This window comes from Malaclemys terrapin, chromosome 1 (assembly GCF_027887155.1).
Source record: "Malaclemys terrapin pileata isolate rMalTer1 chromosome 1, rMalTer1.hap1, whole genome shotgun sequence".
NCBI lineage: Eukaryota > Metazoa > Chordata > Testudines > Emydidae > Malaclemys > Malaclemys terrapin.
Window position 1 is genome coordinate 159,157,579 of NC_071505.1, and position 26,799 is coordinate 159,184,377.

Below are 26,799 nucleotides of genomic sequence, written 5' to 3' on the forward strand. Positions count from 1 at the left end.
GGCCTGCTTGGAACCCGACAATTGTTTAGTTGGGCCCTGGCCCTGCCTGGACAGGGGGTTGGAAAGCTTTCATCTGCCATTCCTGCCCCTTCTCCTATAAAAGTTCTGCCTCAGCCGAGGAGGATAGGAGTGCTGCTGCTGGTATAGGGGCTTGAAATGTTTGCATTGGGTTGCCAGGGTGTGCATATCCAAGGATTTCATTGTAGCCCTTGAGTCCTTTAGGCTATGCAGCCTAGGCTATGCAGTCTGCTCCGCAAACAGACATGTCCCATCAAAAGGCATGGTCTGTTGAACCTCGGGCGGGAGTTCCAAGGCCTGCAGCCATGAGCTAAGCCTCATGGCGATACCAGAGGACAAGGTGCGCGCCACCAAGTCCGCAGTGTCCAGCGAGGCCTGTAAAGAGGTCCATGCCACCGCCTTGCCCTCCTCCACTATAGCTCCAAACTCCTCCCTGGACTCAGTTGGCACCAGCTCCTTAAACTTAAGCATCGAGTTCCAGAAGTTGAAGCTGTACCTACTCAGAATTGCCTGCTGATTGGCAATCCTGAGTTGCACCCCCCACCCCCCCGTAAAGTATATTTTGTGCCCAAAAAAATCCAGGCGCTTAGCGTCCTTGGACTTAGGCACTGGGGATTGTTGTCCCTGCCTCTTCTTCTCGTCTACTGCAGCCATCACCAATGAGCAAGGCTGTGGGTGTGTGAAGAGGTATTCCTACCCTTTAGATGGGACAAAATACTTCCTCTCCACACCCTTCGTGGTGGGAGGAATGGAGGCCAGGATCTGCCAAATGGTCTTAGCAGTGGGCTCTATGATCTTGATGAAGGGTAGAACCACCGTTGATGGACCTTCCGGGGCCAGGATGCCGCCCATTGGGTCCTCCGACTCCACCACCTCCTCGGCCTGCAAACCCATATTTTGCGCCACCCTGAGAAGAAGGTCTTGGTGGGCATGGCTGTCTATAGGGGGTGGTCCTGAGACGGAGGTGCCTGCAACCGCCTTGTCTGGGGAGGAAGACGAGGAGGTTAATGGGGGAAACAAGGTCCTCCTGACCTTCTTGGTCTCCAGGGGTGTCCTGTCCTCCCTCACTGACTGGCCAGCCACACCTGAATCCAGCTCAGGAACTGGAGTTGTTTCCAGGGGAAGGTGAGGAAACAGTATCTCCTCAGCACCCCTATGGGTAGGGCGACTGATGGAAGCCTCCGGCACCTGCAGTTCAGAGGTCACTGACCCGGAACCTTTAAATTGGGTATCCTGGTGGTATGCCCATGGGGTCCAAAATGACCACTGTGCTGGTCCCAGCCACTGCGCAAGCCATGGCCCTGCCCCCACCTCAGGCCTTCCATGGCCCGACCGGTGCCGGCCTCGCTCCGAGTATCTAGAACCTGTCTCTGAGTCCAAAGATGGGGACCAGGACCGCGATGGCCAGAGCGGTGCCGAGCAGAACTAGACCGGTGAGCGGTGCAGCGAGGCTGGGGAGCGCTGCTGTGATCGGGATCCGTGGGGGGGTCACAGATTGGTGCCGGGAAGACCAGTGTCGGGAGCGGGACCTGCTACTCGATAGGGATTGACACGAGGATTGGCATCATGAGCAGGAGCACTGGTGTGACCTGGAGTGGTGCTGCGAGTCTGACCGGTGCCACGATTGTGAGCGGTGGTGTGATTCCTTCCGCGGTGCCACGGGACAGAGCATCGCTTGTTTGCCTCGAGACGGTGCCACGCGTTGCGGTACCAGAGGCTTGGCGCAAAGGGTGGGGGACCTCAGCGCTGTCATGGCAATGAGGTCCCTCATGGCCTCAAAGGTGTCCGAGGTGAATGGCAATTCCACCTCCTCAATGACCTAGCCTGGGGAATCCAACGGCACCGGACTCAATGGCCCCCCTTGCGGGGCCAAAGTCGAAGGTGCCATCTCCAAAGACTTCAGCACTGGGTGCTCCTCTCTGGGATGTGCCCCATTGGCCAGCTCCAAAGGGGTGGGGCTCTGAGCTGCTTTCAACTACCTGAAAGGGGGTTCCAAAGAGGATGGATCTAGACTGGAGCACTGGAGTGGGTTACCTAAGGAGGTGGTGGAATCTCCATCCCTAGAGGTTTTTAAGGCCCAGCTTGACAAAACCCTGGCTTGGATGATTTGGTTGGGGATTGGTCCTGCTTTGAGCAGGGGGTTGGACTAGATGACCTCCTGAGGTCCCTTCCAACCCTGATATTCTATGATTCTATGATTTAAACAAGCATCGTGGGGGTCCCCGTGGGCATGGGCTTGTTGCAGGACTTGAACCCCTGGGACTTGGGCATGTAAGCCCCCCAAGGACGTGGTTGGGGTGGAGGGTAAACCCCCCCAGCCCAACAGCTAACTAACTACTAACTATAGTAACTAATAGCGAAAAAGTACAAACATGCCAGGGAAACGTGGAGAGTTTGTGAAGCAAGACACCACTTTTCCAGCGACTGTCACTGGCAGTAAGAAGGAACTGAGGCGGCGCTGGGTCGACAGGGTCATATATTGAGCGCCATGAAGGTGCCACTCCAGGGGGCTCCACTGCCGACCCGACAGGTGCTGCTAGGGGAAAAACTTTCCAACCACCATGCACACGGTGCACGCACACCTAATTGGAATCGATATGAGCAATCACTGGAAGAAGAATTTTCATTTATATGCAGTAGCAACTTTTACTCAGAAGGATCCCAAAAGTTTATAAATCACATACAAATAGTTCACCCACTGCTAAATTTCAGCTCCCTTGAAATAAAATGTAGCAGCTATTTAACCATGTGCAAAAGTTTAGGACAGGAAGTGAGAAATCCGAAATGAAATCCAAATCTCATCTGGCACACCAGCTGTCCAAAGCCATAATTCTGATTGGTCGTTTGACCTTCTTGGTGTCAGCACTGTGCCCTAAGGCTGATCAAATTATTTTTTATTAATGTGCATTTTGAATTTTTCTTCCTGCCCGCTCCTATGCTAGATACTAAGATCACTAGACGCAGCCATCTTTAGCTATGGTCTGAAGTTCAAAGTTAAAATGAGCACCTACGTTCTGTCAATTAAAGCTTTTGTCATTTTATAACTGGGAAAAAGCTAGGAGGGAAATAAAACTTAGTTCACTGGACTCTCCTACCTTTGAGTCCAGTAAGCTAAGTGGCATTCCTCTCTTTTTCTGATCAGAAGTAACAGAAAAAAAATAGTTAAACCACTGTATTTAAGGTGTCATCATTTCTGTAACTCCTTGTCAAAGTCACTTCACATTTTATAGAAAAAAACCCCACATCAACTTCTGGTCTAAGCTACCAATTTTGGGGCCATTATGACTTTTGAAAAAGCAACTGAGTTTCCATAACAACTATGGATCTTCTGGTCATCACTCGAAAACATAGGTGCCAGGGAAAATCAGGATCATTCCTCATGCAAATAATTTAATAGTTTTCCTGAATTAAAGGAGCCTACATCCCAATTTCAAAAGGGACCCTAGGCACTTAAGACCCTAGTTCATTTGACTTTCAATGAGAGACTCCTAACTGCCTAAATCATTTCCAAAAATAGGACATTGGCACTTGGAGAGTTTTAAACCTTAATTATATTTCAAATAGGCTTAGTTATGTCTTTGTTTCAGCCTTAAATGAGGCTTTTCTCCAATTATAAGAATTTAGGCTAGGCTTGTCTGTGTGACAGTCGTTCACTGAACAATCTCCACAGCTAAGATACCACTAGACATGGTCAATTTACACAATAAAGTTATAAAATTGTGGGGCATTTTGTTTTCAATCTCCTCAAGGTAACAAAAAGAGACAATGTGGCTGGATATTGAAAAAGGACCAGATGTTTTGTAATGACTACTACAAAGTGGTAGTTATGGGTGCTAAGATATGGGTATTCAAATCTATTACATGGCTGGTCACCACTACTTACACCATACTGCATTGCACAATTGTGTATAGATGCCATAGGATGGCTCTGCCTAGGGCACCCTCCAGCAGCCAAGCTGCAGTATGACAGGTGCATCTGCCTCAGTTTCCCCTTTCTGCCACCCACAAAAAGAACGTAGTCCCTCACTGTCCAATACAAAGCCTGCCTGGGCTTAATTTATTCATACACACCAGTGCAATAATTCCCCCAAAGCCTTGAAGTAAAACCATTCTGCAATTTCCACAATGAACATAAGGATACAATGGACTTTTCCCCTTCCCCTCTTCAAGGGCATCACTTCCAGGTTACCCACCTGGCAACAGCAGCTTCCCCAGGCCTCGCTGCCGCAGGGTGACCAGTCTTCCCGCAGCCCTTCACTTAGGTCTTTGCCCTGAGGGCTCCCCTTCCTGCAGCGTTCCACTTCTCCAGGCATCCCTGCCTGGCAGTCCTACTCTCAGGAGATCCACCCTATTGCAACAACCTTCTTGCTGGATCAGCCTGACCAAACTGGATCTGCCTCTTTTTCCTAAGGACCCTCCCCCCCACCCATCTGCTTGTCGGAGTCCCTGGCTTTAGTCAGTTCTCACCAATGTTCCTGTCAAAGCTCCCATCCAAATTCAGCAATCTCCATTGGGTTTCCTGAAGCTCTCTCCCAAGCAACTCTTACCTGCTGTTTCCTGTGTCTCTCAACTCTCACCTGCAGCTCCAGTGTGTCTAACTCCAGGTCTCTGACTTTTCCTAAAGGGAAGGAGAATGGAAATGGGTGCCCTCTCAAGCCTAATTGGAGGGGTAGGGAAGGGGTCAACTAACCAGTCACAGGAGCACTGGCCTTTTCCCTTTTAACGGACCAGCGTCATCCTGTGACAACCCATATATTATGGGATGTTTCTCTTTCTCTCTCTCAAATCAGGTATTAAGGAACCCTCTGAAAATAGACTTCAGACCTGATGGACCAATATTCAATCTATTATGGCAATACTACGGGGTCCCACTCAGTGGGCACTGGGGGAAATGCTCCTCAACAGTGTTTTTGAGGGAAGACTGGTACAATTTCACATCATTTTAGAGTCCAATATAATTAGCAAAGTCCTTTTTTCTCCCCGTTGCTCTTTGCCCCACATCAGCTTTTCACCTTACATTTCCCCACCATTCTGCACAGCAGCCCCACACTTGCCCTGTTCAACTTGACTCTTCTGTTCCTCCCTGTGGTCTAACAAGCCCTTTGTAAAGTGCATTTATGTCTGCTGCTGAGAGGAATGCTGACCTAGGGCAGTAGGAGCAAGGACAAAAGCTAATGGACAAGACTGCCACTGGTTTAGGTACTTAAAATTTCAAGAAGAGAAGCGACAAAAAAAAAAAAAAAAAAGGAGGAGGAGGAGAACAGCTATGGAGGAAAGGGAAGGAGAAAAATATGAGACAACCTTTTGAAGAAAGGCCATGCCCCTCAGCACAGTCAATTTGGACTGCGAGTACAATAGGGTAAGCGTCATTAGCATCACCTATCTATTCAACACTTCACTGGTGATCATAATAGCATAATCTACAATAGTTTGACTTTCGTTTGAACTAAGTTGATCTAATTTACATTGTGTGGAGATGAGATGTTTTGCTGAAGTTAATGAGAGAATTTGGACTGAAATCAGTACGTGATGTGCCAAGGTTTGGTCCATCACTTCTATGCTGCACGGTGACCAGGTGCTACAGAGCAGTGGTTTTCAACCTGTGGTCCGCAGATCCTTGGAGGGACGCAGATTCTGTCTAAGGGGTCCATGAAAGGTTGTCGTTACCATAGAACAGTGGTTTTCAACCTGTGGTCTACGGATGCCTCGGGGGCCACAGACTATGTCTATGATTTCCAAAGGGGTTCTCACCTCCATTCAACATTTGTTAGGGGTACACCAATGAAAAAAGTTTAAAATCACTGCTATAGAGTTTTAAATAATCTAGAATAAGGAACAAGTATTCTACAGATTTCTATAACCACCACTTTGCACAAAATATACAACCCAACCTCCAATATCAAGAGTACAAGTAAATTGTAGTTACACTTTATATTGTGTAGTTACATTTCAATTACAGTGTAATTCAAAGGTGGCTGTGCCTCCCACTAACTACCACCAATTAACATAACCAGAAGTTTAGCTACATGATTGAATTGTAGCCTATTGGATAGAGCACCAGGCAGAGACTCAGGAGATTGGAGTTCCATTCCTGGCTTTGCCACTGGCTTGCCAACTGACCTTGGGCAAGTCACTTCACCCCATAAGTGCCTCAGTTTCCCCATATGTAAAATGGGGATAATAGTACTAACATCTTTTGTGAAGTGCTTTGAGACTTATGGATGAAAATCGCTACATAAAAATTAGGTATTATCATCATCTCTATGGTGTTATTCTGAATACATACATTTTAAAAATCCAAGATTATCAAAAGTGATCTGTGATTTTGGGTGCTCTACTAGATACACCTTAAAGGAGGCTGAGTGCTCAGCAAATCAGGCCTCAGATTGAGTGTCCAAAAACAGAGGCACCCAAAATCATCAGTGTTGGCCAAAATGCATGAGCATTAGTGACATTGTATTTACACTAATTTTTCTCAGTTATGTAGTTAGCTTTCTCTAATCATGAGCTAGTGGGTAATGATAGGTATCAAAAAAGCAATCCCACAGCATGAGTACAATGTTATTGCTTTGCAATTACAATCATTGCCCTGAAAATGAAACCTAGATTTCTATACAGAGGGGGGGAAAAAATCTTCCATTTGAAGTTTTGCATGGAGGAGGAGGAGGAAATGGTTAACAGTGGCATACAGTACAATATATGGGATAGGCAAATCCTTGATAAATTGTGTGAGCAATGTGTCTTGATAAAGCTAAATGATGTCCCTCTGACACCTAAGATTCCAGATCCAAATACAGTGCCACCACACTAACCCATATGCTGTTCTGAAGTGGGGGTCTCAATGTTTAGATTTCATAGGTTCTACAAAACTATAGCGTGTTTAGGTTATAAGACAATTGACAAACTAAGGAGCAAAATACATTTTGTCATGTGTTACCATGGTTTGCTTCCTTATCATTCACTCATCATTCATTTAATCATTCATTTGTGGGATTCAGTAAATTGCAGGTTTTCCAGTGATTAAGTTAAAAATATCACTACATTTTATGAATATTTCCTAATCCTAGCTAAATATTTTATCTGGAACAAATAAAAAGCTGTTGCCTTTCTGTACTGTGGCTTGGAGTTAATATGATTCAAATATCCCCTTTTAATTATGTTTTTAATTAGCTACTCATTTAATTGCTTGCATTAAAAATTATTTACATTTCCCATTTACCGCCATTGAAAAAAAAATTCATACCAGGCTTTGTGCTACATTTCCTATTAACATCTTTACTATTTTTTCAGGAGGGAACATTTGCTTCATCTTTCTTCATTTTTATTCCTTTTCTCTCACTCTTTGCAGCTTCCGCTGTCTCCCCGCCCCCATTTCCTCTGATTTACAGTTTTGTGTTTTGTTTTTTTAAGGGTTTTTCCCCCCAGTCATTGGCTTACCACCCAGAGATGGATAATGTCTGGTTGAAACACTGTAATTGCTATGTCAAAAAGACAGCACGGGTAAGCTGGTATGATTTCAGTAACTGACTAGAGAGCAGAAGATTTGTCAGCTGTTGATTAATCAAGGAGGAAAAAAACAGCTGGAGAGCACTTCTCTTTCAAACCCACCCACCACCCTATTCCACAGATGTATAGATAAAATCCATTTGATTTTAACAGCTTTTTTCCTTCCATTAAAAGAGTTTGAGATAGTTTCCAAAAAGTGAAAAGTGATTGATAAAGCCTTGCCACTAGAACAAGAATGGCACTCACAAAATCAACACACTTCCAGCTCACTCGCCTTTCCCTTACAAAAAAATATGTGATGACAATCAACGATGCAGCCCCCACACCCGAAGGCACACCTTTCAATAATCCAAATAGGGAGGAGAACCTGAAACTCCCTGTGGTCTACTGGGAACTGCGTCACTGCCATTGATTTTACATGGAAAATGCCCAGATACCACAGCAACAGGCAACAATATGAAACCCTCAGATAGACAGATTGTTTAAATATGAACTGCAACCCCACCAAAACAAGAAAAAAATGTTTTATAGTCAGTCATTCGCCTTTCCCTGCAAATTCAATACTAATTATTAATGGGAAACGTTACATTTAGCTGTTAGTACACAGAAAAGGTGGGAGCACTGAGGGCCAGATCCCAAATGTATTTAGGTCCTAAATAGCTTTGAGGGTCTGGACCCAATTTCTTATCATTAGGGTTAGAGAGAAGTTATAAAGACCTGTGTAGGACACCCTCACTCATGCTGAGCAGTATCTTACTCCTCTAGTAATTCCATTGAAACCCATGGAACTCTCAGAGGAGTATGGTATTACTCTTTGTGTCCACCATGACAATTCCTGGTCCTTGGAATCCCTTATGGCTACAGCCAATAGAAGTCTAACATTTTGACGCTGCTGCAAAATTAGATGCTGAACTAAAGTCAGGAACATTTTTGATGATCTTTTCACCATTTTTTGCCCTCTCCCCAAACCAGCTGTAGCTTACCAAATATAAACTTGTCCCATCCTCACAGTTCTGTTTATCTTCTGGAAAAAGAGGCTTCCCTTCCCCAGGAAGCCCCTTGTGTCCCAGGCTGCCTGCAGTCCTCAGGCTTTATAAATCCAGTTCCTTCTGATACCCTGGCAGCCCTATTTTCCCTGAGCAGGGCAGTCCCCTACAGGAGCTGTTCTCTCTTTTACTCTGTTACTTACCTGATTATTTACTGCAGCTGGAGGGCCTTCCCCTCCCTGCAGGCTTGATTCTGGCAGGTGTTAGGGGGGCTGGAGTGATTTAATTCCCTGTCTCCAGGGCAGAAAATTAACTTTCCTACTCTGGCTCAACCTGCAGTCTGTCTACCCTATCATGGAAAACTAGTGTAGTTGGTAGAGCACAGGATACAACACGCTCAGTACTGTCTCACTCTACTAAGCAAGGGCCCAGTGCATGTTCTGCATTACCGGAAGTGTTTGAGGGTATGGCTTCTGGAATGCTTTGTAGCCATCCAGCTTGGATCTGACAAAGACCTAGGTGAATATGGCAAGGGCCAGAAAAAGCGAAGGAAGATCACAACTGCAGATTTCAATAATAAAAGGAGTCACCTAGGACTACAAGAGTATTGCACTCTTGGGATGCTCTTTGGCAGATGCGATCCACCAACAGATAGATCAACCTCAGTTTCCTTCCCTTACCAGTTATCAGGTCCATCTTTCCCAGACTGAGCCTCAGCCAGCTCATTCAAGTCCCTGTCTCAGCTAGGTCCTGGGAAAAAGAACCAGCAACAGCAGATCTGGTTAAAAGCAGAGAGAACTTAAGAGTCAACTTAGAGTAAATAACTTAACCACAAATAACTTGCACAACGAGGTGACCCAAGAACAAGGAGGATCCTAAAAGTTTCACCACCCATTGGCAAAATAATCCAGAAGTTATATATTACCTTCTGTGACATTGCACCCCATAATGCTTTATAGAAATATGCTTGAGTGTAAATGTGACATAACTGGAATATGTTTTATGCTAGATATGCCATGTAACATATCTTTGCAAAGGTTATGATCTACTGAATATATTCATTCTATTTGTATGCATGTATCATTTTTATATCTGAAGTTATGAGCGTTGGCTTTGTGCTTGTATTTAAAGTATTTGCTGTAGAAAGCACATAAAGCAAATTTCGTCAATGTAGTGTGAAGGGGCTATTCAAGTAATTGGGAATACTTAACTAGAAATGGACTTTGTGAGATGCCAATCCACATCAGAGCTTTCTTGGGAACGTTCAAACTAACATGTAAAAACAATGGCATCTGCCTGCAAAAAACTGAATCATTCATAGAGATGAGACTTGCCCAGGTGGCTACAGACTCCATCTTGTTGCTGTTATTTTGCACAGGAGAACAAAGGGGTTTCTGCCCACAAGAGAAAGAATATAAAAAGCCCTGGAAACCCCCCAATTTGTCTTCAGCTGACTCCGAAGATAGCCTCTCCATCCCAAATAGATGCCTGATCGAAACTGGAACAAAGGACAGTAACTACAGGGGTGTGAGTGATTGCTGGACCCAGACTAGGAAGGAGTCTAGTCTGTGAAAGAAGCTTATTGGAACATCTCTGAGGGTGAGATTTACCTGCATTTAGTTTTCTACTGTATTAGGCTTAGACTTGCATGTTTTTTATTTTGCTTGGTAATTTACTTTGTTCTATTACTTGGAACCACTTAATCCTTAATAAAATCACTTTTTGCTTATTAATTAACCCAGAGCAAGTAATACATACCTGGGGGAGCAAACGGCTGTGCATCTCTCTCTATCATTGTTATAGAGGGTAAACAATTTATGAGTTTACCCTGTATAAGCTTTATACAGAGCAAAACAGATTTATTTGGCGTTTGGATCCCATTGGGAACTGGGTGTCTGGGTGCTAGAGACAGGAGCACTTCTTAAACTGTTTTCAGTTAAGTCTGCAGCTTGTGGGGGACGTGGTTCAGACCTGGGTCTGTGTTTGTAGCAGGCTAGCGTGTCTGGCTCAACAAGACGGGGTACTGAAATCCCAAGTTGCCAGGGAAAACGGGCTAAGAGGTAGTCTCAGCACATCAGGTGGCAGTCCCAAGGGGGTCTCTGTGACCCAACCCATCACACCTTCCCTCTAAGAGAACTTTGAAGCCTTGTTGTATCCACCAATCCCTGACATCAGACCTCTGAAATCAACTCTTTTGCGCTAACCAGTCAGGATAAGCACCCACCTCAGTCTAATGATTTCATTTCAAATTAATGAGGCAGCATGACCTAGTGGATAGATCACTGGACTAAGACTTGGGTTCCATTCCTGGCCTGCTGGGTGACCTGGGGCAAGTCACACCACCTCTGTGCCTCAGTTTCCCCATCTGTAAAATGGGGATAATGGTACTGATCCTCCTTTGCCAAGCGCTTTGAGATGTACTGATACAAGTGCTATATGAGAGCTAGGTATTACTATTAATTGATCTGCTTTATGAAATTAAGCTTTTCTTCCTCTCCTCCTCCAACACTGGAAGTAATGAGCTCCAAACAGGTCTTGAAATATAGTAAAAGGTCAGATTTACATGTGATCCCTCCACCCAACCTCCCTGCAGTTCAGGAAACTATAAACCATGTTTGCAAGGCAAGCGCCATACTCTCTAATGCAGAAACTGGCCATCTCAAACAGGAGGGCTGTTATTGGGATTCTCCATTAGCTGTTTTGAGCATCCCAGAAATGTTTTAATTACCTGCCCCAAACAAGAAAAGACCTCATCCCTGCCTGGAAGAGCTTACAGCTCAAACTCAGCATGACACCTCCCGAGAGTTATAAATGGGGTGGGGATGAGGGTGACAGCAATAAAATGAGGGGGGTTACTCAATTAGACACATACACCTTTTGATTACTGTATTTTTTTTTCTAAGCAGGAGAGATTTGAAGGAGGTGACAGAGGAGTCCTGACAAACAGTTCCAGGGGGGTATTCTAAACATAAAGGGGAGCATGAAAGGAGGCCCAGAGGTGATGAGAATAGCGCGGCTGGTGTCATGGGCAGACGGAATTGGGAGGAAAAAGGGAAAGGATCAGAAATGTGGACAGGTGTTGTGTGGTCTTGAAGACCAGCACCGGACGTTACATATGGGGTAATAGTCAATGGAGTGTCTCAAAGGTCATGAGAGCAAGGGGTCTTAAAAAGGGTTTTGCCAGCAACATTTTGGGTGGTCTGAAGCAGAACAAGAGTGGTAGCAAAGAGACCCAAAGAGGAGGAGGCTGCAGTATTTGAGGAGAATGAATCAACAGGTGACCCCAGCCTGAACATGGGGGAAGGAGCGGGAAGTGTCAAATATAACCCCCAGCTTATGGGCCTGCGTAATAGGGAAGATTGTGGTGTTAACAGCCATAGTAAGGAATGTAGGTAGCAGAGGGAGTTGGGGGACACTATTTTGCCCTGATTGAGTTTGAGATGATGGTGAATGCTCCGAGAAGAAGTGTCTGAAAGGCAAAATTTATGCAAAGTTGAATTACAGGAGCAGATCTAGGGCAAAGAGGTATATTTGGACACCTGATGATACAAGCACTTCCCAATCCTGGGAGTTTGGAATATTTAACCAGCAGATGAAAAATAAGCCTTCCTTATTGCACTTTTATTCTGAGGATAAAGAGTTACAGGACAATCTGAAGATGGTGAAATCATCATTTCCAGCGTCTTCCTCCCAATCATTATACAGATGGACAGAGAAGGGCAAGCATATGCATCTTCTGTAGGGTGACCAGACAGCAAGTGTGAAAAATCGGGACAGGAGGTGGGAGGTAATAGGCACCTATATAAGACAAAGCCCCAAATATCGGGACTGTCCCGGTAAAACCAGGACAGCTGATCACCCTAATCTCCCATTCTATCTGGGGAGAAAACTTGGCCCTTGGCATTGACCCGGACTACTATAGAAGCTTGATTACTACGCACACTCCGTTCAGCTGTCCAGATGGAACAGATGTTTAACAAAGGGAAATACAGCAGCCTAGTTTTTTACTCCAAGTCTAATTCTTTAGCAGGCATTGGTTGATTCTCTTCCCTCCCTTCCATTTCATTAGATTAACATACACACAACCTACACACAAATCAATAAACTGAGCTTTTTACCAGGAGGATTCCCTCCAATACACTATCAGGCTCCTGGTTATTTTGCTAGGATTTTCAGGTATTCTACCACTTAGCATTTTTGTCTGACGCTTTTAATGCCATGACATTCTGTTGCACAGCAGACATCTCTTCAAAGAAGATCTCTTTGAGGGAAGATGCACTAATTCAGGATTGGAGCATTTATGCCAGATATTCTCTAAGAAGTTCCAGATACTCAGGCATTTCAAAACAGTTCATGATGAAACATTTATACTTGAAAATATGCCCATTGCAACAGCTATATTTTGTATGCATGTGAGCGAGACAGGCCTAGGGACCTTAATACAGGATTCTCCTTCTTCTGTGTGAATACCTTCTCTCCCACAGGCTGCTAGTTACCAAAGCAGTTATCTCAAACAGAAAAGGCCGACTGATTTATCTGAAACCAATGCCAATGTAGTTACATTGGCTGGTTCCTATATGGTAGCTGTGGGAAGTTCAAAGTCTCATTTAGGGTGATGATTTTTTTTTTTTTTTTTTTTTTTTTAAAGTAGGCCTAGGAAGAAACAGCCTCCTGCATACAATCTCATAGCCCTGAAATTCCTTCCGTCCTGCAGGGAAGGAGTGGGATTATTTATTAGTTTTTGAATAGGAACTCAATGAAATTCACCTTAAGGGGCAGGAAATATCCCTTGAAGGCAAGTGTAATTTTTAAAGCTCCAGGATAGCACATTTTATTTCCAAACCTAAATAATGCAGGATTGCAGTCATTTCATCGTAGGGGAAAGTGGATCCAGTCACTTCATCCAGAATAAACTGACTGGGTTTCCAACCTCAAAATCTACCTAAAAGATTCCAAGTGGCCTCAATTGCTCACACTTATCAGAGGCAAAACAGAGGAAGTGACAGAAAATGAAAACATGAAAAAACACTTCACTAAAAATATAAACCAAACAGGCTAATATCTTTGATATTGTATTAATATGGCCAGTGAACTACAGCATCCTCACCTCTGAAAATGGCTGAGCACGTGCAGGTGGAACCATTGAAATCTCAGCATTCCAGGCCTCAGAGTACCTGTGTAACTGGCAAAGTGGCAAATGTTGAGTTAATGGAGATAAATCACATTTTCCTCTCCAGAGTGTATCTTCTATAACATTTTCAGAATTTGAATGCTATGTAAAGGGGAAATCCAGCTCACCTATGTGCACAGGCTATTTTTTTCAAATGGGACCTGTGTAGTAAAGCAAGCAGGATTTGATGCTAAAATTTTATTACAGCAACAATAGTGGTCTCTGGTGCACTTTTGCTCAGCAAAAATCCAGTTACCTCATTGTGATAAAGTACTTTGTTTTTGGCATTATAGCTTCTTCACTTTGGAATTTCATTAGCACCTCAGCAAACAGAATAATAATAATGATGCTTAAATAAACCACTAAGTATTTATGATTCAATAGCCTTCTACTGTAAAGATATGTTCATTCTGCAGTGCTTTTAAGTTGTAAAATGTCATTTTAGGTTGTGGGATTTTTTTTTTAATTTATTAGCTGAATTTGGAAAGTGAAATAACTGGAATGTAGTTGATACACTAGCAATGGGGGTGGTTTTAAATACTTTTGATTCACCGTATTTTAATACCATTTCACTTGTCTTTCTGGCTTTAAGACAGTGCCCAACCTCTATAAAGTGTAATCTAGGATAACTATGTTCTTCTGAAGCCACAAGCAGCAATATTCAGGATCAGAGCCAAACCATTGAAAATCAAAGACAAACTTGGCATTCTGTTAACATTAATTTTATAAAATATCTTACAAGAACAGATAAAGTACTTGAGGTTACATAATAACCAGAATTGAAAAAGAATGTTGAATAAAATATAAATTAATTGAACACATCACTATGTTTATCACGTTAGACAAGTTTATAAAAGGCATTTTCTGATAAAATAGTTACTTGGAAGAAAACCCTTCAAAACGGAAACTATTGCAGTCCTTTTCAGGAAATTATTCCTAGAAGCACTAAATTCCAGGTCAACAAGCAGTACCTGAATCTGTTTAAAATACACCATTCATCTGCTTCCAAATTTGTCCAAATTCAAATGGTTACCAGTTCAGAATAATCAGTGCAAAGTAAAGCTTCAAGCTGAAATTATGAGAGGAAATGATTCGGATACAAAAATCTAAATTCACATTATGAAAAAGTCTTTGCCAGATGTGCACTTGGATTATGAAACATTGACCCATTTGATCAGTGGCCATTTTAGGTTTCCATTCTAGCCAACCCATTAATTGGTTAATCACATGGAATTCATTTATTTCAGCGCAGTTTCAGTTTTTAACCTATCATCTTTGGAAAGGATCCATGCTGCTGATGTTCATTAGTATTGCTCACCTTCTGATTCAGCATATCTGGTTAAAATGCAGCAATTTTGCATCAAGGAAATAAATGCAGATATTGGCATGATGGTCTTACAGAGGCTATTGTAGAAAATAGATCCATAAGCCCCACTTTTACATGCACACAAGCATTTGAGCAACTTCATTCATTCGAGTATACCCACTACAGTCAGTCGTGTGCTTAAAGTTACATATGTTCACAGGCATTTGCAAGATTAAACCTTTATTTTTTAAATTGTTAAAGACATTTTAGGGAACCAAATTATTGTCAGATTTACCACTCTTAAGCCCATCAAGTCCTGTGCAGTAAACATCAACAGTCTAGCAAGGCAATTTCACTCAATTTGGCTTTAAAGCTATTAACTGAAACCGGTCTGAGGCATCTCATGTTCCATTATGTAAGAGTGTCTGATTTGCTTTATCGTCTAAAAATCATAGAATCATAGACTTTAAGGTCAGAAGGGACCATTATGATCATCTATTCTGACCTCCTGCATAATGCAGGCCACAGAATCTCACCCACCCACTCCTGTAACAAACCCCTGACTTATATCTGAGCCACTGAAGTCCTCAAATCATGGTTTAAAGACTTCAGGGTGTAGAGAATCCTCCAGCAAGTGACCCGTGCCCCACGCTACAGAGGAAGGCAAAAAAAAAAAACCACAGGGCCTCTGCCAATCTGAATGGAATTTTTAGTCTGTAAAGCCACTACCTATGCTATTACATTATAAAGGTTTTTAAACACACGTACAAAAAACAAGTCATACCAAACAGGCTGGGAATGGTATTCAAAAAACTAGAAAGAGCTTGTGTAGAAATAATTTTAAAATATTTTACATGACTGTTCATCTTGCTTCTTAATTGAAACACGGTGGTGTCATTTATTCTAAGATCCTGAATAAAATTTAGAAAATGAGAGCATCTGTGCCAGTTTTATCCAATATGATTGGAAATTCCAACACATGATCTGCAGACTGTTTGCTTCTCTGCGCAATGCATTTTTTCCATCGTTGCTATTACTGGCAGTTATGTTAGAGCTATAATTAAGCAATTCTAATAAAATTGCAACATTTACCTTAACAGCATGTATCATTTTGAATTAACATTCTAGCATTTCAGCCAAATATAATCAATATGATGCAAGAAAGAAACCAATTAAAAGAGCTGAAAACAGTGTACTTTGCAACAAAAAAAAAAGGGGGGGGGGGATTTACTTAAACAGAGAGCACTGAGTAAAACTTCAGCCAGAAGCTTTTATTATTCCTACCCAAAGAATGAACACAAAGGAAGCTGCAAATGCCCTTTTCTAGTACATGAAATCATTTGCTTAGATTGAAATAGAACAGAAACTCATCCCTGTAGCTCAAATACCTCTGATCATCTTGTTTCACTGGACCAAAATAGATTAATGATGGCCATCTTGCCATGCTTTGTGATCCTGAAAAGGAATGATTTCTTTAAAAAAAAAAAAAGAAAAAAAGAATAAGCTGTTAATGAAATGGAGGTCTAGATATGATAATGGTAATTTCCACTTGGTTTTCTCAGTGACTTTGAATTCCTTACTTGAGATGTTTGGTTGTCCTTAAATCTTTAAAATAAATCCATGTGGTGGGGCAGTTGCCCTACCCCCATGCGAGAGGGGATTAAAGTAGACCAGAGCAGCTGCACAGGCCAGCAGCCAATCAGGGACGGGCCTACTCAAAGCCAATCAGGGCTAGGCTAGGCCCTATAAAAAGGCTGCCTAGGAGAGGAGCAGGGAGTCTCTCCTAGGCCTTCAAAGGGTGAAGGTCTGTCTCCTGCATGAGGAAACTAGTACCTGGGACAGCGCAATGCTGGGCAGGCTCAGGGGAGCCGAAAGGACCTCCAGCCCGGTGTCTGCCAGGCTGCAAGCCCTGAGGGAAGGGCCTAGCCGGTGCAAAGGGGCCGAAGGGGAAGCGGCCCAGGGAGAGAGATACACAGGGGGAGAGGAGGAGGGCAGGAAGGCTGCCACCAAAGGGTCCCTGGGTTAGGACCCAGTGTAGAGAGCAGGCCTGGGTCCCCCTCTTGCACGTACACCCAGCCATTGGACGTGGCAGTAGCGAACTGCACCGGACCCCTGACGCAAGGGGTTAGACTTTGGGGTGTGGTTGTCCACTGTGGCTGGCGTGCAGAGAAAGACTGCTGTTAACTCTTTTCCCTTCCCCCTTGCCCCCCTCCCCAGAAGGGGGTGAGGATGGACTAAGGGGCACTGCCGGAGGGCAGTGGCCTGAAACAGACGTCACCGAGCAGGGAGCAACGCAGGTCCAGACACCAGCAGCGAACAGACGACGGATGCAACACTACCAGCAGAGGGCGCTCCCCATGGACTGAGCTAATACCCAGAGCGACCAGTGGGAGGCGCCACGGTGTTGAGTCCCAACCTCCTCACAATCCATTTGTCGCTCAGATCTGATCTAAGTGGTGTAACTTTTACAATTTGCCATGAGTAAAGAAGAAAACCGAAAGATAAAAAGGAAATAAATATATACCGCAACCGAAGTTTATCACAACTTGCAAGATTATGTACTGGCCATATTTTAAAATACTGAAACTACTCTACCCTCCACATGGTTCATCTGCTCAACAGTAAGAGGAGGGGGAAAAAGAGTGAATTTCAGTGTTTTACACAAACAGGAAAGCAGCAATATGAGAATTACTGTGGAAGGTCTGGACTCAATTTGAGAGTCTAGCAAGAACAAAAAATAAAGGACTTGATTTGGCTTGCATCAATCTGTGCTTTAAATTTAAAAAAAAGGCAGACTAAGGTAACACTGTTCCACCCATGGCAAACAGATTTAAGATGTTTCCATCGATGCAGGAATAGTGAATGAGTGAATTTGGGGTATGAAACATATAGTCTAATGCAATAGGGTGAACAGAGATTACTAAAGAGCTTTGTAAAAAGTATTCCTACAGTAGCATTAGGACTTAACAGTGCATCAAAGATTTAAAGTTCCCATATCAATATGAACTGGTCCCTAAAGTCATGATGAACCAGAGGACAATCACTCAAACAGGAAATTAACTATCATCCACTCTGCAGACGATAGGACTGAAATTTACCTGATCATTAATATAATTCAGCGAGATTCCCCATTATTCACCACGCCTAAGGATACTTAAGGCGTGAACAACAGGTGCCCTTGGTATGTAACTTAAGTACAACATCAACATCTGCATTCAAATTTTTAAAAGTTGTCATGTCATGTTCTTTCGTTTCATTACTGCATGTGTGTTTTTTTTTTTTTTTTTTTAAACTGGAAACTACATGGATCAAGACCTTGAAGACAATAGGTCACAAAATCCATAATAAAAAGAAAAGCTGCCCAACGTCACTGTCAAAATACCTTTAAAAAGGCAGTTCATAGACAAAAAATAATGCATTATACATTCAGATTTTTTTCCTCTCTCAATAACAAAGCAATCTCAGAAGAAAACGCTCAGTAGTGAAGGCCACATACTTTTTTTTTTTTTTTTTTTTTGCATTTGTTTGATAAATTGAAATGCAAAAACCATTAAAGCCTCTTATAAAAGGAGAAATGGAAATACAGAGCTTCTGGAAAAAACGATTTAGTTGATGGGGCGGTCAGCATGGAAAATGTTGCAAATGCTACAGCTGAGCTGACCACCGTACAAGGGAATCTAAACAGGAACAAAGTACAGGTGTCCACTTGCCAACTTGTAAACAAGAAAAAAGCATTTCACAGATTCAAAGTTCAAGGGAAGTAAACTTCTTAAAATAATTTTGTCAGTTCAACCCTGATTTTAAAAGTATGGCTAGCAAAAATACAGAAGCCTCAGCCCATCTATGAGTCTTGATCAGAGTAGCCATCTTCCTCTGATAAACTACTGGAAACAGACCCTCTTCTAAGGATGACAAGAGAAGAAAACTTCTCTCTCAAATTCTCTTGCTCTCAGTTCCACACACACACACACACACACACACACACACACATCCATGGAATTCATCTGCTGCAGGGACTTGCACGCTGCTATAGATTGAGACGTGGGGAGACTGGTGGAGGAAAGCAGGCAAATTCTCTTAAAATACTACGAGCCACATCAACATTATTCTGGGCTATTTCAAGTGCCCTCTTCACTTCTTCAAAAGAAAAGCCCTCTCCCATAAGTTTTGCAATTTTTGCATCCACATTTTCCAAGGAGGTGTCAGAGTTGTATGCTTTCCTGTGGTGGATTTCTGGTGCAGTCCTGCGAGGAAGTGGTTTAGGGGGTCGGGCTGGTGCTTGTGAACCATCTGTTTAAAAAAAACACCAGAGAGACAATCACTACAAACTGGTTTAAACATGATGTAACAAGGCAGTGCTCAGTAGTTCAGGCCTCAAGTTAAGGGAGAACTCAAAACCAAGTTTTATGAAGCGTATTAAGAGGACTGTTTTAATGAATTCCTTTCTTCAGCTTTGAAATTCTGGTGGAAACTGTATTAGAACATTTGCCAGAAGTGTTCACAACTAAATAGTGCAGCCTTGTGTTAATAATGCAGTAACAATCTGAAAGTGGAAGTGACTAGTCTAGTGGTTCTCAAACTTTTGTACTGGTGACCCCTTTCACATAGCAAGCCTCTGAGTGCGACCCCCCCTATAAATTAAAAATACTTTTAAATATATTTAACATCATTATAAATGCTGGAGGCAAAAGCAGATTTTGGGGTGGAGGCTGACCGCTCGCAACTCCCTATGTAATAGCCTCGTGACCCCCTGAGGGGTCCTGACCCCCAGTTTGAGAACCCCTGGATTAGTCTATATTTGTATTGTCCAAACTAGGCAAAAAAGTATAAAAACAGCATAAGTGGTAAAAATTAAATCTGAATTTTAATTGTCATTTACTCTCAACAATGAGATTTTATTAATATCACCAAGAAGGATTTAGTCAGTTTTATTCAGGAAATTGCACAAATCAGTAAACTATGTAAAAGAACACTCTCACCAAATAAACCTGAAGAGGAGAAACTAGCACTCATTTGTACATCATGAGAACATATTTCAGTCATTTGTAGTTTATTTCATGCATGTCAAGGGTGCTTGCTACATAGGAAAATCATTATTTCCTCATTCTGTCCCCCCCAAAAAATTAATAGGTCCAATAAATTTCAGTGGTGAGAAAAAGATCCCTAATTTTTTCTCCCCAAATATCACAGTTCACACATTTCAGATGTTGGCTGGGTATGCTACAGCCTGTCTGCAGTGCTTCATAGGAATGTTAACCTTCACAGTTAACACTGCCGCTAAGAATCATGATGTGCTGATGCAAAGAGCTAATAACTACAGCTTCTAATCTTCTCAGAGTCAAGGGGTTAGGACTCAAGTAAACTTGGTACTTTGCCCAAACCCCTTTATCCTTGCTGAGGCTACACTAAGAAGCTTGAATACAAGATGGCATACAGCAAAAATGCTTTGAGTGGAACATTTGTGGTGTTTTTTTTAGGCTTTCAATCCTTTGAAAAGAATTCTGAAAAGTTCTACTGACAATAAATAGTGCTCCAATGATATGTAATTAGAGAAAGCTTATGGCAATAACATTTTCCAGTTTATTTATACTGGTGGCAATAGCATTTTGTTTTTTTCAAATCTTCCAGCTATATCTTGTAATGCAAAGGAGCATAATAATTTCATTATCAAAGTTATACCGCTATTCAATTTTATACAGAGAGAATATCTGGATTGTAATCCCACAGAGCACGTTAAACATCTTCAACGGATCAACCTAGTCATTTATGTTGATCTTTCAAGATGCATTTCCTGACTCAGTTTTAATGCTAACAAGCTTTTCTGAACGCATCAGTATGGGAAATCTATTGTTAAGTCAGACAAGCTCCAGGAAATATTTTTCTAGAAAGATGGTGGGGTTAATGTAACAAATAGATGAGAGTAATTTTATTCAGATTTCACATTAAAAGACTGGGTTTAATCTTGTGCTGGAAACATTGCTTATTTTCTACACAACATGCTGATGAGAAAAACAGCAGATAGGATTATTTTGTCTTTATAAAGGACACTGAAGATGAAAAGTGCTATATAAATGCTAATGATAAAAAGACAATACAAGGCAGGATTGATCTTACTGGAGAAAGGGGTGTGAAATACTTGTAGGATTAGGTGATTAGCAATATTTCAAGAAATTTAGTTACCAGTAAGAGAGAGGAATAAGTAAAATCAAGAATTCAGACTTATTTTACAAAACTCAGTTTACAGTATTATTGAAGAATACGGCCCATAATTAAAATCAAAGTATGTACAATACTAGAAAGTTGCAAGACAAATAATGTAACATATGTAAATCTGAGGCAAAAAATATGATTATCAAAGCAATTTTAGAAAGACTATTATGGAAGAAAAGTATCTAAAGAACAAAATACAATTAAATTTGATACCGTTTTGGGGGCGGGGGTCTGAGTGGTGTGAGAGAGAGAGAGACAGAGAGACAGACTAGTTCTGGCAGCTCCAATCTGAACCCAAACCTGGAGGTTTTTTCTTGACTAAAAACTTCATGTTGCCTAAAACCTGCTGAAGTAATCATGTCATTTAGGCAGACCATTTTTAATTCTTTTTGAAGATTTGCAACACATGCGTTTTCTTCTCACTCCACCAATGTCTCTATAGCACAGGTCTTTTTAAATCTCCAGCCCTCACTCTCTTCGTAACTCAATTCCCTGTTTTTTTAAAATGCTGACATGTCTCTCAATATCTTCACATCCATATAAAATTTTAGTGGAATATGAGTATCCTGTTAGATTCTGAGCTTAAAAATACTAAGCTTAAACTGCACTTCCATCTGGACACAGAGAGTCAGAGGCATTTAAACAGGCCTTTCTTTCCTGCCACACACACTGATGTGTCAGCCACCTTGGATTCTTAAAAAAAAAAAAAAAATCTCTAGCTGAATTTTCAGTTAATTGAAATATACGAATATACAATTAACTGTTTCAGCCTCTGAGCAGGCAGCCTCAATCATGGACACTTCTGTTTCCATGCTGCCTTCAACCCTTAGGAAACTAGCTAATCCCAAAGCAGATAACGCCTGGGGACTGGCTAATTTAATAAACGACTATGGTTCACTAGCAGAAGGTGAGGGGGAGAAGTCTGTGCCGGGGAGAAAGAGGCCTCCTAGGCTGCTAAGAGGCAGGGATAAATCAGGACTCTTGCTGCCCGGGTAATGATGCCAAATAGCTTCATTTCCCCCTGCAGTGAGCCACCCCTTCTGTTCCCTTCCTACTTTTTAAACATGTCCCATCAGCTGCTGCTACCAGTCTAGGAAGCAGCAGGGATAAGCGGCACCATGCAAGCACGCCTGCTGGTGGGTGAGAGTGAGGAAGCAGGCTTGTCATGTGAGGGTCTCTGTGGAGTGGAGGAAGGCAGACAAGTCTATTTGGGGGAGAGGAAAAAACACCTTCAAAGGGATATTAGAGAGCCAAGGGGATCTCGCATTTTGAGGAGCTCAAGGAGCCCGAGTGAAGAACTTCAGTGCCTCACTGTAGGATGCTAAGAACGTGTAAATCTTCCTCAGAGCCCTAAAGCCTGGGGCTCTACAAGGCATTTCAGTGCTCATGCAGATGCTTGCAGACAAGATGAGTCTGAACTATATTTAAATCAACGTTTAAGTATGTAACAATAGCAAAAATGCACTGAGCCAGATGAATTTTTCCTCTCATTTATAAATAATGTAAAGAGGGCAAAGCATGATTTTACATTTATATTTATTAGCGCACCCCGGAGCAATGTGGACAATGACATGACAGTGCATTAAAAAGGCCAGATCATAGGCAGGGCTCTGAAAGGCACACAGCTTTAAACCCATTTCGCACAGAGCATATAAGTGAAATGCTAAGGAGATACAATAAATGTATACACAAGGGGCCTGATTCTCCTCTACCTTGCACCTTGGGTAGTCATTTACATTTGAGCAAAGTGAGTGCAGAAGTCAGACTGCTCCATTCACTCATACCAGTTGTAGCATGTTACACCCACTTTCCACAGGTGTAACTGACTGCACAAAGGTCCAAGGCAGTGGAAATCGCAGCTGAGTAAAAGAAGAAGAGGTGATGGGTGGGGGTGTGAGTGTGAGAGAAAGAGAGAGTGTGTGTGTGTTTGTTCTAGAATTAGCGATTTCTCCCCTCTCATTATTTTTACCTGAATTCCCTCAGAATGTATACCATCACATAATGTTTGTGATATATATATTGTTCCTCTGGAACAATGAAAAAGTGAAAAATTGAGAGGCATTTTTAAAATTTTCAGTGCTAAATAAATTGCTGTGTTTGGTACTTAGATACCACAGTGATAGGTGTCAGAGACAAACAACATATACTATATTTCACCATATGCAACCTACTTTCTTGATATTAAAGAATTCTAAAGGGCTGTCATTCAAAATATACCTGATCGATACATTTTCCCTTAGAAGTCAGCAATTAAGCTGAACGTTATAGTGAAGCAGGTATTATTCCCATTTTATAAATAGATAGCCTGAGGCACAGAGAGGTTAAGTGCCAAGGTGTACAGTGAGTCAGTGGCAGTGCTAGGAATAGAATTTACTCTAATGAGTGGACTACATTCACTTCCTTTCTAACACAGATCCAACAGCAATCCTAAAACAGGTTTGGAATGAACAACTGCTGGCTATTAGAAATGAATGGTTAAGGAATAACTCAAACACTAAGTTATATTCTCCATACAAGGTTGTCTTTTGGAAACCTGAAGTAAATGGAATCCGTTCATTCTGAAACTTATTAATTCCAAAGGATGGAATTACAACCACTACAAAGACAACTTTCCAATTATAGCATAGCATGATTTAACAAACAGTTGTCATTTAATTCAAATTAAATTGAAAACTTTTATGTACATAGCATGCTGGATTAGTATATTTATAGCAGAGGTTAAAGCATATGGATATTTTAGAAGATGGTTATGCAAAACATCTAAGTAATGAAGTATTTACTAAGCAATATCAAGAAAACTATTTGAAATCTTAAATAGCAAGCATCTTGCAATCATTTTGCAGAATTAAAAACTTCTCTACATCAGCTTCCTTTGTGGAGGGCTTTCAAATACACCAGGTCCCATGAAAAAAAGCATATCCATTAAAAGACTATGCAGAAATGTAAATTACCGTGTGAAAAGCAAGCAAGCAAGTCCTTTTTAAGTGAGCTTTAAAGAAAAGTCTTAGAAATAATATAAAAGTCACTACCTTCTATTTTGAATGGATGAAGCAACCATTGTGTTTTTATATTGGCACAGAGGGAAAATTGTGGTGTTGTAGCTGCGTCAATCCCAGGATATTAGAGAGACAAGGTGGGTGAGGTAATATCTTCTTCAGAAGAGCTCTGTGTAAGTTCAAAAGCTTGTCTCACTAACCAACAGAAGTTTGTCCAATAAAAGGTAATACCTGACCTACCTTGTCTCTCTAATACCTTTAAGATAATCAGCTTGTTTAATATGTATATTAAAACAGCACCTAGAAGCCCTTTAGTCAGAATCAGGGCCCCATTCTGCTCGACAGAAAGACAACAGCCCTGTCCTGAAGATTTTATAAACACAAGCGCTATAAATGTTTTCAATGCTATTTAAATAGCGAGCACCAGCATTCTGTTAGGGGAATTGTAGTCTTGAAAACGTTATCATTTATTTGAGACATCAAACTGAGGTTCTAAACAGTGGTGATCATTAAAGATCCCCCTGGCACTTTTCATGCTTAATCCTGCCTGTAGTTTCAATTGGAAAGTGTTCTTCACTTCCTGATCTATATTGCAGTATACTGGTGTAACATACAGTTAAAGGAACAATGTCAACTTTACCGTTTATATTATTAAAAAAACACAAAAACAAAAAAAACCCAGACACCACACTTTGGTTGGAAAATCTATCACCTACTGTTGTTGCAAGTAGCACCTACAATTACTAAAACTGACAGACAAGAGGGAAAAAAAATCATGTTTTTCAATGTGTTTACTTTGTGCATTTGAGAATAGTTTACAATTTCACTGTTTGCCCTGAACAGTTCATCATGGTCCAATCTTAATAGCTACATGCACACAACTCAGTGAAACTACTCACATGATTAGCTCAGGCCTCTGTTGGCCAGTTTCCCCTGATTGTACGGGCTTTCATGCAGCAAAAGGAGAGAAAATACACTTGTAAAGAACAGGAAAACTGACTGCAAATAGGCTAAGGACTCAGGGATTGGGGTAATAATGAAACTACTTTTACTTTATTTCTTTTTAACTGACTAGGTTTATAGTTGACAGTGTCCCTTTAAATAGCTGTGGTCTTGTACTGCAAAGGTGAGTACATTCATTGGTGTATTAAGTGATTTCTACTGTACATAAAAGGATAGACTCAAAGGACTAGGAGGGACCTCGAGAGGTCATCTAGTCCAGTCCCCTGCACTCATGGCAGGACTATTATCTAGACTCTCCCTGATGGGTGATTGTCTAACCTGTTCTTAAAAATCTCTAACGATGGAGATTTCCACAACCTTCTCCTATGCAATTTATTCCAGTGTTTAACCTCCCCAACAGCAAGTTTTTCCTAATGTCCAACCTAAACCTCCCTTGCTGCAATTTAAGCCCATTGCTTCTTGTCCTATCCTCAGTGGTTAACCAAAAAAAAGTCACCCTCCTACTTGTAACAACCTTTTATGTACTTGAAAACTTATCACATTCACTCAGTCTTTTCTTCTCCAGACTAAACAAACCCAGTTTTTTCAATCTTCCCTCTTAGGTCATGTTTTCTAGACCTTTAATCATTTTGTTGCTCTTCTCTGGACTCTCTCCAATTTGTCCACATCTTTTCTGAAATGTGGCACCCAGAACTGGGCACAATACTCCAGTTAAGGCCTAATTAGCGCAGAGTAGTGTCTTGCTTACAACACTCTTGCTAATACATCCCAGAATGAGGTTTGCTTTTTTTGAAACTGTGTTACGCTGTTGACTCATATTTAGCTTGTGGTCCACTATGACCCCAGATCCCTTTTCGCAGTACTCCTTCCTAGGCAGTCATTTCCCATTTTGTATGTGTGCAAATGATTGTTCCTTCCTAAGTGAAGTACTTCGCATTTGACCTTATTGAATTTCATCCTATTTACTTCAGATCATTTAAGCAGTTTGTCCAGTTCATTTTGAATTTCAATCCTATCCTCCAAAGCACTTGAACCGCCTCCCAGCTTGGTATCATCCGCAAACTTTTAAGTGTATTCTCTATGCCATTATCAAAATCATTGATGAAGATATTGAATAGAACCTGCGGGAACCCACTTGATATGCCCTTCCAGCTTGACTGTGAACCACTGATGATTACTCTCTGGGAACAATTTTCCAACCAGTTATACACCCACTTTAAAGTAGCTCCTTATAGACTTTCAATCTGTCATTGGATCTGTGTGGGGGCAAGGGTCCAGCCAGGTGAATCCAATTGCAGGATTGGATACATTATAACTAGACCGGGGTCGGCAATGTTTGGCTTGCCAGGGTAAGCACCTGGAGGGCCGGGCCATTTATTTACCTGCTGACGCGGCAGGTTCGGCCGATCGCGGCCCCCACTGGCTGCGGCTTGCCGTCCCGGGCCAATGGGGGCGGTGAGAAGCTGCGACCAGCACATCGCTTGCCCGCGCCGCTTCTCGCTGCCCCCATTGGCCCACGACGGCAAACCGCGGCCAGTGGGGGCCGTGATCGGCTGAACCTGCCACGTCAGCAGGTAAATAAACTGGCCCGGCCCACCAGGGTGCTTACCCTGGCGAGCCGCGTGCCGAACGTTGCCGACCCCT

At 42.1% G+C, this 26,799-nt stretch overlaps 1 protein-coding gene across 7 annotated transcripts in view; it reads right to left on the reverse strand.

Moving 5' to 3' along the window:
* Positions 1-16,242: 16,242 nt before the first annotated feature.
* The window catches only part of CBLB (Cbl proto-oncogene B), a 209,838-nt gene continuing 199,281 nt past the window's right edge, over positions 16,243-26,799 (reverse strand). For all 7 annotated transcript variants that reach the window (XM_054045325.1, XM_054045350.1, XM_054045346.1 and 4 more), the window contains one exon: positions 16,243-19,276. In XM_054045325.1, coding sequence (XP_053901300.1) covers positions 19,014-19,276 — 263 coding nt within the window. In that variant the 3' untranslated portion in view covers positions 16,243-19,013. The remainder of the gene's footprint in view (positions 19,277-26,799) is intronic.